This window comes from Macadamia integrifolia, chromosome 4, assembly GCF_013358625.1.
Source record: "Macadamia integrifolia cultivar HAES 741 chromosome 4, SCU_Mint_v3, whole genome shotgun sequence".
Taxonomy (NCBI): Eukaryota; Viridiplantae; Streptophyta; class Magnoliopsida; order Proteales; family Proteaceae; genus Macadamia; species Macadamia integrifolia.
The window spans coordinates 1044811-1063200 of record NC_056560.1 but is presented as its reverse complement, the minus strand read 5'-3'; the positions used below and the strand labels follow the sequence as shown (position 1 = coordinate 1063200).

At 36.4% G+C, this 18390-nt stretch overlaps 2 protein-coding genes across 3 annotated transcripts in view; one reads left to right on the top strand and one right to left on the bottom strand.

Annotated features, from left to right (window-relative positions):
- Nucleotides 1–310: 310 nt before the first annotated feature.
- Nucleotides 311–2427, bottom strand: LOC122075946 (12-oxophytodienoate reductase 3). Its single transcript, XM_042641173.1, has 4 exons — nt 2226–2427; nt 1789–1929; nt 1535–1665; nt 311–1397 (listed from the first exon to the last, which is right to left on the bottom strand). The coding sequence occupies exons 1-4, from the start codon at nt 2300–2302 to the stop codon at nt 574–576; spliced, it is 1173 nt and encodes a 390-aa protein (XP_042497107.1). The 5' UTR covers nt 2303–2427; the 3' UTR covers nt 311–573.
- Nucleotides 2428–12355: 9928 nt separating this feature from the next.
- Nucleotides 12356–18390, top strand: part of LOC122076089 — a 37306-nt gene continuing 31271 nt past the window's right edge. Inside the window, exons 1-6 of one of the 2 annotated variants that reach the window (XM_042641376.1) lie at nt 12356–12505; nt 12604–12732; nt 15426–15754; nt 16119–16307; nt 16404–16487; nt 17503–17562. In XM_042641376.1, the coding sequence (XP_042497310.1) occupies nt 15446–15754; nt 16119–16307; nt 16404–16487; nt 17503–17562 (642 nt within the window). In that variant the 5' untranslated portion in view covers nt 12356–12505; nt 12604–12732; nt 15426–15445. Of the gene's footprint in view, nt 12506–12565; nt 12733–15425; nt 15755–16118; nt 16308–16403; nt 16488–17502; nt 17563–18390 lie in introns of those variants that run through there. The other variant, XM_042641377.1, reaches the window with a different exon arrangement.

Below are 18390 nucleotides of genomic sequence, written 5' to 3'. Positions count from 1 at the left end.
CCACACTATCAGTGTGAGATGCTCTTTTATGCCTTCTCACACCTTGAGCATTCGAATCTTTGCTAACACTCTCTCAACACTCTCTCTTCCTTAATCATGTAGATCTATTGACAACCCATTTCCCATGCCATGGAGATTCCTCCCCAACTGGAACATAGAGAACCCTCTCCCTACAATTATTCATTTAATTTATTTACATAAACACCCCTAGATATCCTTGCCATTTGATTTAATTGGGACAAAACCAAGATTATCACATGATGTCAGATCCTTTAACCATAAACAAACATTTAGCAAGATGATCACAAGATTCACAAAAGAGAAAATCCTTTTTTCATAATAGAGAAAACCCACAAAAGATAAGCTTTGCCCCATAATTAATACATTAAAGTCATATAAAGGATTTTTTATTTTTAAATAGTCACTAAAATTAAGAGGGACATATAAGATTAAAAATTATAGATAACAAAAAGTTGAAAGTGGGGGTAAGGCTGTAAACATATGCCTCTCCCTATAACCTGCAGTAGTAGGCAGCGTGTACCCGCGCTTTTTTATAAGATTCCCTAATAAAAATTATAGGCGTGAACGTTGGTTGAGGAATGGGTAATCAGTGTAGCCAACCACAGGATCATGTGTATAGAAAGTAGCCCTAACGTACCTAGTCAATGGGGCATTGAGCCGGAACCGGTTCACAAGGTCCGGGTTAGAAATAAAGAGTCGACCATAAGAAACCAGATCGGCATCTCCTTGAGCCACTGCTTCCATCCCAAGCTCTCTGGTGTATCCACCACTACACATGAAGGTGCCATTGTAGGCCTTCCTCCAAGCTCTCATCATTGTCGCTTCCTCTTCTTCACTTCCTTGTCTCCCTGATTCGGTCTGCCCATAAGCCACATATCGAGGTTGGGTGATGTGCAGGTAAGCAAGCTTGCCCATCTCTCTTTGAAGACGATTAATCCTCTCGATCACAGCTAGTCCTAAGCTCAAGGGATCGGAATCCATGGCGTCCATGTGGTCAATTGCCGGAGAGATTCGGACTCCAACTCGATCTGCTCCAATTGCTGAGACGACGGCTTGGATTATCTGCATTAAGAAGTTGCAGCGGTTGGCGGTAGAGCCACCGTATTGGTCGGTGCGATCGTTGATTCCGTTCTTGAGGAATTGGTCGATGAGGTAGCCATGGGCGCCGTGGATCTCGATTCCATCGAAACCAGCTCGAATGGCGTTAATGGCGGATTGGTGATAATGTGAAACTATCTCTGGGATTTCGTTGGTGGCTAGGGCTCGTGGGGTTGGGTACTTTCCATGGCTTCCATCAGGTAATAGGATTCTCCACCTATCTGAGATGGGTTTGCTTGTCGATGATATTGGAGAACCGGTCCCCCCTGGTTGATACACTGAGATACAGAAAAATCCCCCATTCATGATCAACCACCATTAATTTAATAAAAAAAAAATCTCTGACTCACAGTCCCACCACTTTCATCTTTGCAGAAAGGTGTGGAGGGTAGAATGTAGAGTACATACTAGATACCTTGATGAGATGCTCGGCCGACATGCCAGAGTTGACAGAAAATGAAGCAACCTTCGGCATGAACGGCATCCACTACCTTCTTCCAAGCTTCCGTTTGCTCATCTGTGTAGATCCCTGGAACATGCGGGAACCTGGTCACAAACCCACTCACACAGTCGCACCACATCAGTACTGATGTTGACTTCATGATTCACGAATCAATTTTACTGGAAAATAAGAAATCATGGAGATGGTAACGGAGATGAGGAAATTACCCGGCTGCGGTAGGGGAGATGGTTGTGCCTTCGGTGATGAGGAATCCTCCAGGAGTGGATCTCTGCTTGTAATATTCAACATTGGCGGCCTGTGGTATACCATTCAAAGCCCTGCAACGCGTCATCGGTGCAAGCACTATCCTATTATCCCAAACCGAACAACAAAACCACAACAGCCATTAATAAATGTCGAACTTTAGCTCAATCGAAAATTAGTAGAACAAAACATTGCAGTTTGAAACTTCATATCTGAAGAGGAGACAAATATTTCGCCAAAAGCAGTGAGATCAGAGTGATTATTGAGAGGGAATCTATGTCAAAGAAGAGTGGAAACCCTAATAGATGATTTTATGGGATTAGAATCAAGATCGGAAGGAGAGATCACAGACTAAATCGGACACGGGAGAGGATCGAGAGGTTTGAAGCGATTGACTAACCTGTGAGAGAGATTGAATCTCCCTATCTCGTAAGGAGTAAAGAGTGCCGTCTCCTGAGGTGTCGACGATTCCGCCATTTTCTCCTCTCGTGGTGGCGACTAGGTAGTGACGATACAGATCACAGAGGCAAGAGAAGAATGACCAGTGTAGAGACTGCTAGACTAGAGAGAGAAACAGGTCAACAGTACTGAAGGCGGGCGACGGAGATCAGAAACATATCTCAGATTTCAATAACTATGCGGGTCCCACATACTGTTATTGCTTGATGGTCCCCAGTCCCCACTTTCCCACATTTTTTTTACGGGACATTTACAGAATAAACAACTCCGAAACTCCCCGAAAAGGACAAGACATCCGGAATATAGGGTTCGGATTCACTGCATCTAGGGTTACCTACTTTTGTTCCATTTCGTAGACCTCTTCAACGTTTTAATAATGGCAGAAGTTGAGGCACATGCGTTCAACCCAATAAGAAAAAACAGTGAGACATGTATTGGCCACTTGCACCAACACGCTATAACTCCGGAACGATCAAGTTCGATACCATTTTGATGTTAATGTGGATGAAAAACAGTCAGGGTCGAGGATCAACGAAAGCAAATATCATCGTGATTTGATTTGGATGCTAAGGTTGCGTTTGGTAATGTTTTTGTTCTAAAAATAATGTTTCGTATCATAAATGAAAATTTAAGTTTTTATGTTAAAATGTCAATTTTTTTAATGTAATGAAATTAGAATGATGAAACTATCTTTTATCATTCCGTCAATTTTTATTTCTAATATTTTTTTTCACTTTTTATTCAAAAAAAAAAAAAAAAACCATAAATACACTAAACAATTTATTCCCTTTTTTGGCTCCCATAAAAGGAAAAAACTTCAAAAACGTTTTTTCTGAAATAATACCAAACAAAACCTAATTGTTTTGTTTCGATTTTTAGAACCATGCTTGGCATCAAGGATTGAAACTGGGTAGAATTAAACCTATTTTTTAAAAACCTAACCGAACCTTGAGTCCCCATAATTGGACCTAGGCTCGGTCTTGATTTGGAGTCTGAAAAATCCAACCTTGGCCCCAAGCTAAGTCGGGCTAATTCTGATTGATCTTATCCATGAAGAAGGTAAACGGAAATTTATGGACTGGGCGAGGTTGGGTTGTGTCCTGACCCTGACTCAAGGTTAGATGAAGGTATCTTAGCCTAGGCCGATTTGGGTTTAAGCGGGTTTTCATGCGGAAAAGTATTAATATTGAAAAAATATTTTTCATCAAAAACACCATATTTTTTATATGAAAAATTACCTGATTACCCACTTTTGGGTTTCATTTTACTAAATTACCCAATTTGTCTTTCACCTAACAACTATCTATAAAAACAAGTTTTGGATTACAAAACTACCCAGAATAGTGTTCTTCCTCAACTATGTTTGTTTTTTTTTTACCATTTTACCCCTAACTTATCCGATTGATCACCTTCTCTAAAATCCTCGCCATCCCATAATAGTGACTGTCTGGAGACTCTAGACTCTACATATATATATATATATATATAGAGAGAGAGAGAGAGAGAGAGAGAGAGAGAGAGAGAGAGAGAGAGCAAAACACTGGTGGGGGAAGGGAGGCCGATGATGCTGCTCTCTTGCAAATCCAAAATGCTGATGAGAACCTTCCTTGGCCTCATAATCTCCATTCCCTGTCAACAACTTCAAAGAGAAATCAGATGAAGGTGAAGGTGAAGGTGAGACAACAACATTTTCATTTCCAGAAACTGGTATGGACAAGCAAGTAGTGGTATTGGGCTCTCCACCATGTTGATGATGATGATACATTCTTGGCCAGTCATCAAAAAAGTGATGAACTACCCCTTGACCCACTGAAACACCGCTCATCTCAATCCCAAGGTCTCCACTATTTATAGCTTAACCCTCAAAGGATCTACAACAAATAAACAATGAAACGTCATTAGAAATTCAACAGTTAGCTGATCATTTCCATCCATCAAAGATTCTTTAATCATGTTTGCTTTTTGGGCAAAGCAGGTCTTCCAGTTGATCCCCTCCCAAACAACCATGGCCTCTATAGTTTAGTTATGCAACTTGGGCTTCTTCACATTTCCTTAAATAAATCTAAAGAGGCAGAAAAAACAGTAGCGGAAGACTCATCTTACCTATGATTGAGATGAAGAAGATCAATGGAAGGTGAGGAGCTACAAAGGGAAAAAGGGAATCCACTAGCCACCGTAATTAATGGACGATGCCGTAATCTAGGTGGGATTCAGGCCACTACTAGCAACTCCGGTAGAGGTGGAAGTGGGGATTTCCACTGGCTTTCTTGAATGGTTTATGCTGAGAGGGCTTTCTAGATAAGATAAAGAAGTTCAAGGAGGTGATCAGACATAGGAGAAAGTAGGGTGCAAGAAATTGAGGGTAAAATGGTAAAAAAAATAAAAATTAAGGGAGAATCACTGTTTTCGGTAGTTTTGTAAACCTAAATTTAATTTTGAAGATGATTGTTATCTGAAACACAAGTTGGATAATTTTTTAAAGTAAGACATAAAAGTGGGTAATCAAGTAATTCTTTTCATTTTTTATATCGTATCGTCCGATTCTTATAGATCAATTATAAGTATTGATCACTGTTAGGTTAGCGGATCCGATTCTGAATCCGACTCCTTAAAAATATGTGGGGGGTCATAATTGGTGGTCGAGCTCTTGCTTTAATGGCTAGTGCTTGACCATACGTTTTGGTGATCTGACCCCTTTGCAACCGTGAAAAACATTTTTCTCGTGGTTCAAAATTAAAGAAACTAGACTAAAAGTCTTTGTAGGCCGCCAGAAGACTCCAGGCTTTGGCATCTTTTGTATACTGAGAGTCTGAGAGTTTGACGCTTCAGCATGCACATGTGCATCAAAGACTTTTGAATGACATAATACATAAAAAGATATTTTAATTCAAATTGAAACAATTATAAGAGTGGGGTGTCAATCATTAAGTGAATTAAGCCCAACACGTTTATGTTCCAATCTAGATCGATTTGATTAATAAATATATTGAGTTCAATCTATTTATAAACAAGTATTTTATGCCTTCACGGTGTAAGCCTGACAAGTTTGAAATGTTTACAAGCTCAACTTGCTTATCCCACTAGTTCGATTGGTTATATGGTATATTTTGATTATTATTTTTTATTAGAATAAGATATATATTAATATTTTTATTGAATGTAATTAAGTGTAAATTATTTTCTAAATTGTTGATTATTTAATAAATATATTAAAATTTCTAAAATCTAAGACAAGGAAGTCTGTTTAAAACCTGTTTAGGGCTTTAATCGTGTGTTAGTCCATTTATAAGATTGGACTAAGACTGTTTGTGACCTGATTAACCCGATTAGTAGAAGCCTAGTTAAGGCCCATAACCTAATTGAGGCCTAGTCCAACTAACTAATACCATCCACCTAAAAAGTCTTAACTTCTAGATTTTGGCCTTTAGAGTCATGTAAAGCCCATTCCCCCTGTTTTCCAGCGATTGAGGTGATCATCACCATTGAGATTGGATGTAACGATTTTGTTAAATATTGATTATTTATTTATTTATTATTATTAAATTTTTTTTTCGGGTGGGTTATAAATTGGAAGTCATAACAGATCACCCAGGATAATCTTAGGAAGCATGTTTTAAACTTTGTGTTTCCTCTCTCTCTCTTTCCTCTTTTATAACTAGGGAAAATGGGTTTGGAAGAATTTTTTTTTTTTTTGGGTAGAATCAAAGACATGTTTGATGGAGTTGGAAATTTTGATTACAAAGTTTTGGACCAAATAGAATTTATCAGGCGGGCTAACAAGATTGTTAGCATAGTGGAAGCGAGCCCTTGTCTCATCATCGTTTGAATCGGTTAATCATGGGTTTGAGTTGGTACGCCTCATTATTACTCATTGGTCCTGCAAAAATGGTGCTTATCATATGAAAACTTCGATCACTACCATGGAAAAAAATCAGATGGCAAAAATATGTTGCACACAAAAAATCTAAAACTATCTAAAAGTGTGCAAACTTTCAAAATGGTATATGATTGAATTTGAATTTAAATTTGAAATTTGATCAAATGGTCAAACTAGATCATTCCATATTTAACAAATGGTCATAATTGCCATATGATGGTTGCATCAGCATTCCTCCTAGACATGCCTACATTTACTAATTTTTGCCATAATGTAATCAAGGAAAGTTAAGCAAGAGTTTGCTTGGTTAGTAAACTACATGCCCACAATCAACAATAACTATCATGTGACAACTTTAGAATTATTAAAATTTAGTCTGTTTTCTTCTGACAAAAATTTAGGCAATTTTTCACATCATTACTTATTCATGTGTCACATATTAGGGCAACCTAATCTCTTCACCTGTCACTATGGTGGTTTTAAAATTATTTGAAATTGTCAATAGTTTTTTGAATTGCTTGAACATTAATTATATTCAAAAGCATTGATAAAAAATTCATACATGATTGATCACTTTGTTAAAATAAGCTATCAAGACCGATATGTGTTAATTTAGGAGTTTTCCATCTATTAGCGGTCATAATACATAGTCATCTTCTCTATGTGACATATGCATAGTGTCTAATTGAAAAGCATATGATACAATGATATCTCTTATTTTTTTTTGGTGCTACAATGACATCTCTTAATAATACATGATAATAAATTATTTTGAAAACTTATTTATTTATTTATAACTAAAATAACTCTTGAGAAAAAAACAATGGATATTTACAAGAAGATTACATATTCTAATAGTCTACTGAGGTATCATCATTCAAATAGTCCTTTTAATATCACTTTTTTTTTTTAGGGCAAGTCCTATCATTTCATATGAATAATGACTACTCTCAACAGTAGATAATGATAAGTCGTTTCAAATTATTTAAAAAATATTTTTCTTATCCTCAACTTAAATACTTTTGACAATGAGACTAATCAAAAGAATATTACAACTTCTTATTTCTTATCAACACCCTAAGGTGTCAAATGATTTGAGTCTAGTACATATTTTTCTTTTCAATAAGGATAAAACTTGTCATATCACATGTGTACTTAAAAAATGTTTGAAATAATAATACCATCTGAAAATGAAATAATGATAAATTATTTTCAAATTTTAAATAAAAAAATTATTTAATCCCCAACTGAAATAACTTTTGGGAATAAAAAAGGTGCAATCAAAACATTGTCTCATGTTCTAAATACAAACGATTCTATGGTTAAAAGTATGTGATGAACTTTCCCATGATTTCATATTCTACAGTTTTTGAATAATCTTAGATTGTGGACCACAAGTTAAATTGATTTATCTATTTCCATTTAGTTACAATACTTGAAACCGAACCGAACCAATAAGGCTTCGGTTCGGTTTGGTCCGGGTTGTTATCGGTTCAGTCCGGCCGGTTTTACCGGTTCGGTTTAGGAATTGACACCCCTACAAGATGATATGAATTGTTCACGCTCTTATATTGTGACTAGGCCATTGTTTTAAAAACTATTATTGGATCGACCAATATATTTTTAATCTGTATCAGCATTGGCCATGCCTACAATGATTCTAACTGGGGATAAATATATCCAAATAGTAACTTTTAATTTGCAACAATTGAATTAAGTGAATTAAGGCTCAAATACGGTCACCAAATAATATATGGTACATTTTTCGTGTCAGTTGGTTTGTCTGAGTTTCACTCTCTACCTATTTGGACTTACATAACTTTTTCTCAAAAAAATATAGTGCAAGGATTTAAACTCCTTTGACTTCTTTTTACCAGAAGTTTAATATAAAACAAGCAAATTTAAAAGCCTATGTCGTCTACACCTAACACAAGGAGAATTCTTATTTCTAACTCTATGCTTAATCAAATGAAATTCTAGTCAAAGTTCTCCAACTATAACCAAATGGTCAAAGGTGGCTTTAATATTTTCTTCTTTGGCTGCTTATTACTGTTGTGGTATTATGAGAATGTACCTCCACCTTAACCCACTCCATGTGAAGGGGTACATTGCTGTGGTATTATAAAAAATATACATCCACAACCCATTCCATGTGAAATCATGATTTGATATGAGTACATGGCACATTTTAGTCTTTTGTTTTAAATTGTTGTCATCGAGATGTGAAAATTTCTTCCCATGCATACAAATATTATTGTCTATGCCTATAACAAAAATGACCTAATTTAGCCTTATGGAGAGATGATGTGGTCAATATATATACATTGTTTATTAGATAGTGTGAGCATAGAATGTGCAACTCAAATAACTATCTAAGTGTGAAATTAAATAAAAGGGTAAGTGTTTTCTATAGGGGAGCGTAGCCTCCACCAACAACCCCCACAGTTTCTCTTTTCTCTGTCCATACAGGTCATTTCACTTGGGAGAGGAGAGAGACAGACTATGGTAGAGATTGCAGTCCCCTACAGAGAACATTGTCCCTAAATAAAAATCCAAACCAGGGGATTGGTGATTGATGCAATCATTGGCATATTGAAAATAAGGCGTAAGAGATTTAACACTGCCTATATGTAATGGTTCTCCCATGCCAAGCCAATGGATGAATGACAGGGACGTCTTACTTACAATTCGTATACAATGGACCCACATAGTAAATTTTGAGATTTATGTATTAGGGTTGGGTTCCCCCCGGCCTTTTTGGCACGGAAGATCTCGCAAATGGGATAAATTTATAAACCACCAAGGGCAAACGGGAAACTACAATTATTAAAATATCCTATGGAAAGAAGTCCTTACACAAACCCAAGTAAGGGTAGCACAAAGCCCATTTAAAGATAGCATGAGTTATATGTTTGCAAATAAAATCAAACGAGGGCATAATAAAGCTAATATCCTTCAGAATCACGTTGAAGATAGAATCTCTTCATCAATCCCCTTTTATGCTATTGCATAGGACTTTGTGGGTAGGGAAGAAAATTTTGAACTTTTGTCTCATCAAGAACAAAATGAGTAAAATAAAGTTTTTCTGCACATACAGTGAAGGAAACACACACAAGTCTAAGATCATGATTCCTGATTTCCTTATTTGCTAGGATCTGAAATACCCTTCACTGTTTTTGACATTCTTCTTACTATAAAAGATGGTCATCGGTGAAGGAATTCTTCCCTCGCCATAGCTTGAGAAAAACTTGATACAAGTAATTATCACCCGATAACAGTGAAAAAAAATTTCACCTATACATTTTTTACTTTAGATAAATAAAAGCTATGACTTATGGTCTCTGACTATCAAACAAGGAGAGAAAGAGTGATGATGGTTTACATTCATCATGTCTCCTACTTATCTATAGAAGAGAATGATTATTAGTCATCATTGAGACTACTTAGCAAAGAGCAGGCCAGGGTATTGTTTTGAAAGCCAATATATTAGTGAATCCTTGTGCATGGTTGATTTTATTTTTATTTTTATCGGAGCATGGTTGATGCTTGTGATTTCAAAATTGTCACTTTCTTAGGTACTTTTTTTCACCCTTGAAAAAACAGTCGTTTCTTTATACCACTGTGTGCCTTTCGGTGGTCGAGAGGGGTCAAAGGGTCAAGGTCTCACAATGTCTTTCATATATATTATATTGTGTAATCTTAAAAGTCAATGTGATCCCATGCCCAAATATAATGGGGTGAAATGATTATATCATCCTCCATGAAAGATCAAGATAAGTTTAACTTGATCGAGCTTGATTCTAAACTAATTTAATATGAGTTTCTATAATTCAGGTTAAATCTAGCTAGCCAAGTCTAACCGGTCTCAAATAAAATTGAAACAAAAGCAGTTATACCTAATTCCTTAAAACTCTAGGTGAACTTCTTAAATATTTTTATTTTTATTTTTTAATTTTTTGGGGTGAGGGTGGAGGGGTAAAAGAACCTTATCCATCCCTTTTACTCTTGCGTTGTTGCATGAGCCAATGGAAAGATTACAGGAGTATTGACTAAACAAAAGACCACCCTATCCCTAATGGTCGATGCTCACATATGCTCTTCCAATAGCACCATGGGAAGGCAAAATTCCTTTACCACTCTTTTCTTTAGTGAATCCCATGAAAGTGGGACACAGAAGATAACACTAGAGAACCAATTAATTATTTTAGCTGTTATATAGATTCAAGAGAGATTGGATTCCGGTACAGGATCGAATCATCAACTCGTTACGAGGCCAATACTCACATGACTCGGCTGAATTTAGTCACTGCCGGCCTTGTTCTCAATGTCTCACACAGTCCAGGTTTGTTCATTGCGACGATATAGGTAGCGATAACAGATCGGTTGTATCAGTCTATACCAAGGTTCTAACGGACAGGTCTTCGGATCCGTCAAGGTCAGTATATATCAGAATTGACCTGGATCGGACTGTATAAGATAGATTTATCCATATTATTCATAAAAATCAATTTTTATATTATGTTTTTACTCTTAAATTTACCTGTATCGGGATTTAATCGGGGATGGATCAAGGCTGATATCAATCAAATCCAATCCAACTTTTAAAATCAAAGTCTAAAAACCGATATGACTGATTCGAATCGATATCAACAATAACAGTTACTGATGCCGACACCGTGAACTAAAACATCAGTGGCTTGATTCATTGTTATGGTTATCATACCTAATAATTGAGGGTGGGATCGCTGAGTCAAGTGGGACCCAAATCTTGTAATAGTAATACAGTGTTTTGAGTTGGTGGGATCGATGATCCGTTGTCTTACTTGGTATCTGTTTTACTCGTGGTCTCTCCCTAGGCCATAGGCCATCCTCAGTGTAAGACCTGTGTTGGGTTGGTAGGAATCGATGTTCTGTTTTCCTCCCCCCCTTCTCATCTCCTTCTTTCTCTTGGGCCCTCTCTGGTCTCTGGTCCCTATTCCCTATTGCTTTCTAGTCCTTAATAGTTGATATACCTTCCCTGTAACTAATCCCATTTATTTATTAATTTATTTTTGATTAAGCTAGAAAGATATTGCTTTTAACCCCAACCCTAATGGTGCTAATTTCATACTTATTGAAATCTAATCATTTAAGTTAGAATCAATAAATTAATTGTTATTTGATTCGATTATGGTTTTACATATCGTATAAAAAAAAGTAGTCGACTGAGTTTTTATTTTAAAATTTACTCAAAGGAAAAAATTTATTTTAAACTGTTTAAAATTGATAAATTGAATAAAATTGGCTAACGAATCAACTAAAATGAGTAACCAAGCAAATGTATCGATAAAGTAAATAAAAGAACTAAGCAAACAATTGTGTCGATAAATCGAATAAAATTGATTATAAACATAATAAAAAATAATTAAAAGAAACCAATTATGAATTATATAAAGAAAACAACTGGAAACTGAAACTGATAGTAATTATATAACCGAAACCAATTACATATCAATTAAACAAATAAATACTAATTGAGCGACCTTGTTTTCTACTTTCAGATATAGCTAGGCGTAAAAGTACCCAACTGAAGCAAGGGCAGCTGGGTATTTTCACGACTACTCTGTTTGGGTGTAGGAAACATTAGACAATATTAATTTATTTTTTGATTTGAGAATTTAAAATCGATTAATAACCGATTTGGTTTTGATTTTAATTTAATACAGTATGATGATATGATCGATTTCAATCGAATCATTTACGTACTTTTTTTTTCTTTTATTAATGTCCTATTAAACACACTTAAATGGATGAATGTAAGGGTATTTATGGAATAAAAAAACAAGTCATCACAAAACCATATGCCGTACCGAAAACCCCTAACATGTTGAAGGATATTCGATCCCATGATCTCATGTGACTCCCTCCGAAGTAATAGGATTACTTTGTATAATACCAAAACAACCCTCATTTGCGTAGTCATAATTACATACCCCACCCCGGCCCACGTGGCAAGAAAGCATCATTAGATAATGGGTTGGTAAAAGCCCAAAATGTTTATTACCCTTGTGGAGGTCCATTAAATAAAGTAAGTCCTCAACTCCTCCTATCTCAGGTGACCTCAAAAAACTGTTAACAGCGAATACATTGACGGCGATGCAAACGGAGATATGAGAAAGTAATGAGAACAAAGAAACGGGCCTAACGGCCCTCGGATGCTTTTTCACAGATGACAAAGAACAAGACGAGACGAGAGACGGTTACACTCATCTCTGTGTTAAAATCATTCATCTCCGTCAGAGACGGAATAAGAAAAACAAAAAAAAAAAAATGTTAGATGTGACCGTAGCGTGAGTTCATCCATGGTAAACGACCACATCTCATGCCTTTTTTCCAGTTTAAGTCTAAGATTTCCTTATTAATATTTTAATTGATGATCGATTAGTCTCTTCTTTCCATTTAGGTTCTTCACTTGCAGAGAAGTAGAAGGAACGCTTCTCGCGCCATGGCTGCGATGATCATCTGAACTTGATTTTTCTCTTGTTTACCTCTTCTATCTTTGGCTCTAACTCGGTTTATTGGTTCCGCTGAGGTGAGTGATTTTCAGAATTTCAGTTTCACTTTTAGTTTTTTCTGTTGTTTGTCATCTTTCTGCTGGTCGTAGGAGCCTTTGTTTCTCCCTAAATGATCTTTGTGGAGTTAATTTTAAGTAATAACAACAAGTTTTGTAGTTTCTTGTTCTGTAACGCTTGGATTTTGCTTATCCGACGATGGCTTTGTACTGGAGCTTTTGTGGTCTGAGAAGTGGATGAAACTTCGGTTTTGGTTGGTAAGATCACCGGATTTTGTCGTCAGAAGGGGGAAAATTGAACATATATTTCAGTACTGATTTTTGTGACTCGGATGGGATTTTTAATACACTCCCATGAATCGATTGAGAGCTTGATTGAAGTTTTTTCTGTAATATTTGCTCATGAAGTAATTGAAAACAATTCAGTTGGAGTGAAGGGAAAAAGGAAGTTCTCTTTTAGTTAAGTGAAGATGAAGATGAAGAAATTGTATGGGATTTCAGTTCTTTTCTTCCATCTCTTTTACAAGGAGCTTGAGGATCGTCAAGACTGTGTACGTTATGCAGCATTAGAGTTTGATGGAGCAGTGTAGGCCTGACAAATGGAGATAATGCTGATTATGTACCATCCTTGTAATGCTTGGATGATGTAGTAATTGTCTTGACTGTACTGTGAATGAAATTTTGTGCTGTCAATAGGAGCCAGGACATCTATTTGTTGGAGTTTATGGGACATTCATCATTGGAATTTGTTAGCCATTAATCTCTACCTAGGATTTGGCCTTGTCAGATTAACAGGACAGACAGTAGCATGCTGGCCTGGAAGGTTCATTAATTTTTACTTTTGACAAGTGAAATTTTCATAAATTTATTTTATCTTTCCTTTGACCGTTCTTATTATTCCCTCCATTTCTAGGTGATATAGGGTCGTAGGATAGAACCACTTGACTACAGGCCACCATCTCTTTGGGTTGAGAAATATTTTAACGTATGATTTCTTACTCTCAACCACTACTAACTTACTTGAGGGTTCCCTTTAAGTCTCTGATACTGGTTATTTAGTGTCAACTGTCTTGGACTGTGGTTTATATTTTCTTTCTAAAGGGGAAATAGTTTCAGATTATATTGGTTTATTTAGAATATTGTCAGTAAGAAGCTGATTGTAAGGGATTAGCTTATGCCAGGAAGAAGGAGATCATGAGAGCCTTGTTGATATTCCTTTTGGGCCTTCTCATGTGAACTATGAATCGTTGGGAGGATGTCCTTGTGATGGACCAGGGTATTATGCTATTAGCAGATATGGTTGGAATCAATCCACAAGTTATAGGACATGGGCTTAGTTTCATTTTTTCCTTGTGAGGTTATCTAGGTGTCCAGTTGTATGCTGAAGGATGAAGTTCGGATGCTATTCTATCTTGTGACAATATTTGTGTGATTTAATCTCTTGGGATATTTCGTTCAATGCTTTCCAAAGTTGAATCGATGAAACACATTAAAGTCTTATCACTTATTTTCATTATGTGTTGATTATTTTGTTGGATGATCGAGAACAAAATTTAATTTATGACATTATGAGAAATTGTCATCATTTTATCATTATTAGATGCTTGTTCTATTATATGATCACTTACTATTGCCATTATTTCATACTATTTTCTACAAAATAAAGCCTATGATAGCCTAAGGGTATGGGTGTTGGACTAGGTGGACCCTCTAATAGGATTCAGGGACTTGTTTTGGTTTATGGCATTTATTTTAATTGTTAAATATATTAACGTTCTCCAGATTCCAGGTATTGTTCCATATCCCTGGCATGTTTTCCACATTACAGGCTTATTGCCTTCATCATCTACGTAAGGGGTGAAGGCATGCCTTGTCACATAGGCATCACTTTGCCAACTATGCATGCCAATTTCCAGAAGCTGATAATTTCATCCTTTTTAAAGTATCTCTAGACTGTAGGTGTCTTAGCTTTTTAGGTTTTACACTACGGCAAGCGTCAGAAAGTAATTTTGATTTTGAAACAAATTAGTATTGCTTGAACCACTTTTCTAGTGCACATCTGAGCTTCCAGTTCTACTGAATTCTGGAATTGGATCTCACTTGTAAAATATGATTTTGTGGAGGTACTCTTCTTCTTTACATGTTATCCATTTGTTCATTTTGTACTATTTGTTGAACCTATCAAAGTGCTTCCGTGTATCTTAAGAATAGGCTTATATTCAACCTTTTGTACTTTCAATTTTCCATGTTGAAAGCATTTGTTATCAAACTAGACTTAATATTTTCCCCGTTTCATTGTGAATGTTAGTAGATGTTCCACATGCTTGCCAAAGGATTCTCTTGGGCATTTTAGTCTTCTCTTTGAGATGCAACTTTAAGGCCCCTTTTTGTACTAGCATGCAGTAAAAGATACTTATCTGGGCTGGGACGCATTGAGAAATGAAATGCTGTGGTCGATTCTTGTGCAGATGATAACTTCTTGAGCTTTGTTGATGTGTTGTTTTCTGGGCTTGTTGAATTGTCTGGCCTAATGGTCTCTGACTTAGTATAAGTTTATGTTTTTGAGTGCTACTACTTGTTGATTTCCTATGAAGGAGTATTAGGTTAGTTTTCTATTCGGTTGTTGTAATCCAATGGAAAAATCTTTTCTGTGACAGTTTGTGTATTGCAGACTCCAATGTGTTGCTAAATTGTATCAATGCTTGATTTTGCAGCAACAGGCATTTTAGTCACTATGACTAACACTGAAACTTCCGGTAGCCCTAGATGGAGTGCTTCCTTGTTTGCACAGACAACTGAGGATGTTGCAAGAGCTGTTGCGGCTGCAGCTGCAGCTGCCACCACCACTGTCCATTCACCACGCCCATCTGTAATATTTTCATCCAAAGATGATAGCAGTAGCCAACTAAGGAAACTACAGCGGCAAGTTGCAAGAGCCTTGAAAGGCTTCTCATCTCCTCCTGAGGTGAAAAAAAGAAATTACAATCCAGAAATTCTAACAAGTCAAAAACGCCAATGGGCAAGCTTTCAATCGCAATTGTTGGTATGCCATTTCCATTCATTTTGTTCATTCAATCTTCAACTCCAATATAGGTGGGATGAATTTGTTTGTCGGAGTTTGTTGTCACTGTTCCTATTTTTCTTATCTATTTTTATGGAAATTTTATCTCTGTTTCTCTAGTTCCATTTTTCTTCTGGATCTTTGAGTTAGTTTATAATTGATACTTTTGAATTATGGTTCTGTCATAAGTTTCCCCTGTTGTGTTATTTGAACCATTAATTAGATTACGAAAAAGTTGCCCTATGTTTTTATTTCTCAGCTAGCAAGTAACGTATCTGAGTGAAATGAAATATGAGGCTCTTTCAATGTAGATTCGCTATTAATATCTGGAATTCATATATTGTAGGATCAAAGATCTGTGAAAGAGCCATCCAGGCTTTTTGAGAGCATGGTTGTTGTTGGTCTTCATCCTAACTCAGATATTCAGGCACTACAACAGCAGATTTTTGCCAGAAAGTCTGAAAGTGCCGGCAAATTGAGAGGTTCGCTGAGTGGCCAGAATCTAGCTCGTGTAGAACCTAACCTTGAACCTCAGGTGCTCTTCCTTGCATACTATACTTCTTTTCTTGTATTATTATTATTATTATTTTTTTAAGTGTCATCCGGTGTTCATATTTGTTGTACTTTTCAGGTTTTATTTGTATACCCTCCAGAGAAACAGCTACCACTGAAATATAAGGATCTTCTGTCATTCTGCTTTCCTGGAGGCATAGAGGTATGGTCTAAATTTTACAGTGTTGAGCCCTATTTTAGCAAATTCAGTGATATATATATATATATTTAAAACTTAAGGCACCTCTACATATGATTTCATTCCTGTGTTATGGCTTTGTCTATTGCTGTGTAACGTTAAATTGATAAAATTCATTTTGTTTTCTCAAGTGGTAAGAACGCTAAGCATCGATTATTAATATTTCCTAGATGAATATGATTCTTTTTATTTTAAAAGAAATTTCTCTTGCCCTTTTGACCCCTGGATTAGCTTGTACTATGTTTGCATGGACTGCTGAACTGGGCAATTGGACTGCCAACTGGTAGCAATTGATGACCCTGTTCTAGGTCATAGCTGTTCAAGGCCAAAACCAATTGACTGTTCAAGGCCAAAAACAAATGACTATTTCACCGGACTATCCAGTCTTAACAATCAGAACATCCGGAACTGATTGGATGAATTTCACATAGTTAAAAAAAAAAAGAAAAAAAAGAAAAAAAAAGAAACAACCCAGTGCACGAGGCTCCCACTACTTTATGGTCTGGGAGGGGCAAAGTGTATGCAGCCTTACCCTCTGCTTCGCAGAAGAGGCTGTTTCCAAGGTTTGAACCTATGACCAACATGTTGCAATAGTGCAACTTAACCGTTGTGCCACAGGCTCGCCCACTGACAATTTCACGTAGTCTCACTTAAAATTTACTTCTAGAATTATTAGTTTCTTGCTTGTTAAACTACTGGGCTGAAATGATTGAGGCTGCAGTCCATGTTTACTTATAGGATTAATTCCTTGCCTGCTTTGTACCATAGTCTATGAATCTGGTAAACCTCAGTAAAACTATTAGCCCCACCCACACAGTATTATATTGTGACATATTTTGGATCTACAATTATAGTCCAATTGGAGCCTAGCAATGGGAATCTCTTTGTTTTCGTCATATCCTCATCTATTTTACATCACTCTTTTTTGGAAGATTTTATAAATGCACTACGTTTCATCATTTCACACTTGATTTGTCAGGTTCATGCTGTTGAAAGAACTCCTTCAATGAGCGAGTTGAATGAGATACTAATTGGGCAGGTAAGTAATATACCATCTGTTCTTCAAAATTTAGTAGATGACAATTTACTGCTGTACACCTTTTTGGTGTAACAATTTTGCTGTTTATCTCTATTACATTATTACTTTTATCACTTCAAAATGTTATGGTTCTTAAATGGGAGAAGAATTTTATTTCATTTCTTACTGTATGCCTTCACCATTTCACAACTCTTTGGAGGACTTCCAAATTTAGATCAGCAATGTTGAATCATTGCATCTGTTTGGAGATTAACTGTCCAAAGAACCAAAGTATTTAAATTACTCTATTTGGGGAGGACTTGTTCACATGGTCCCATGTTCAGTGGCCTCTCAGCATGGCCTAAGTATCTGTTATGTGGCAGCTCCATTGACATTCAAATTTTTGAACATGCTGTCCACGTCATCATCTCAATTTTGAGAGTTTCAACCCTAAAAACATCTTCTACATGGGGATATGAATGTATGGGAACAGGTTGACATTTCAACTTAGCGGCTTCAAGGTGACTTCATTTAGACTGTTGAAAATACAAGGGTAAAAGTCCTAACATGGTGGGCCATATAGGGAGATAAAACCCGAAACTTGACTGGTGGCTAGTCCAAGAGGATCCCTTCCCATCCAGCTGGCACTGGGCAGTTTGACTAAGTATACCCTCCATGTGGCTTAAAAAGGCCAGACTGTGTTGAGTGGCTTCTCAACATAGACTATGCAGGAAATATCGTATGAATTAATTTTGGAATTTCTAAAGAAGACGAATAACGAGTTCTTCGTTAATCTGCATCTTCAATAGATTGTTCAAGACAATTACTCATGCATGAAAGATCCAATTC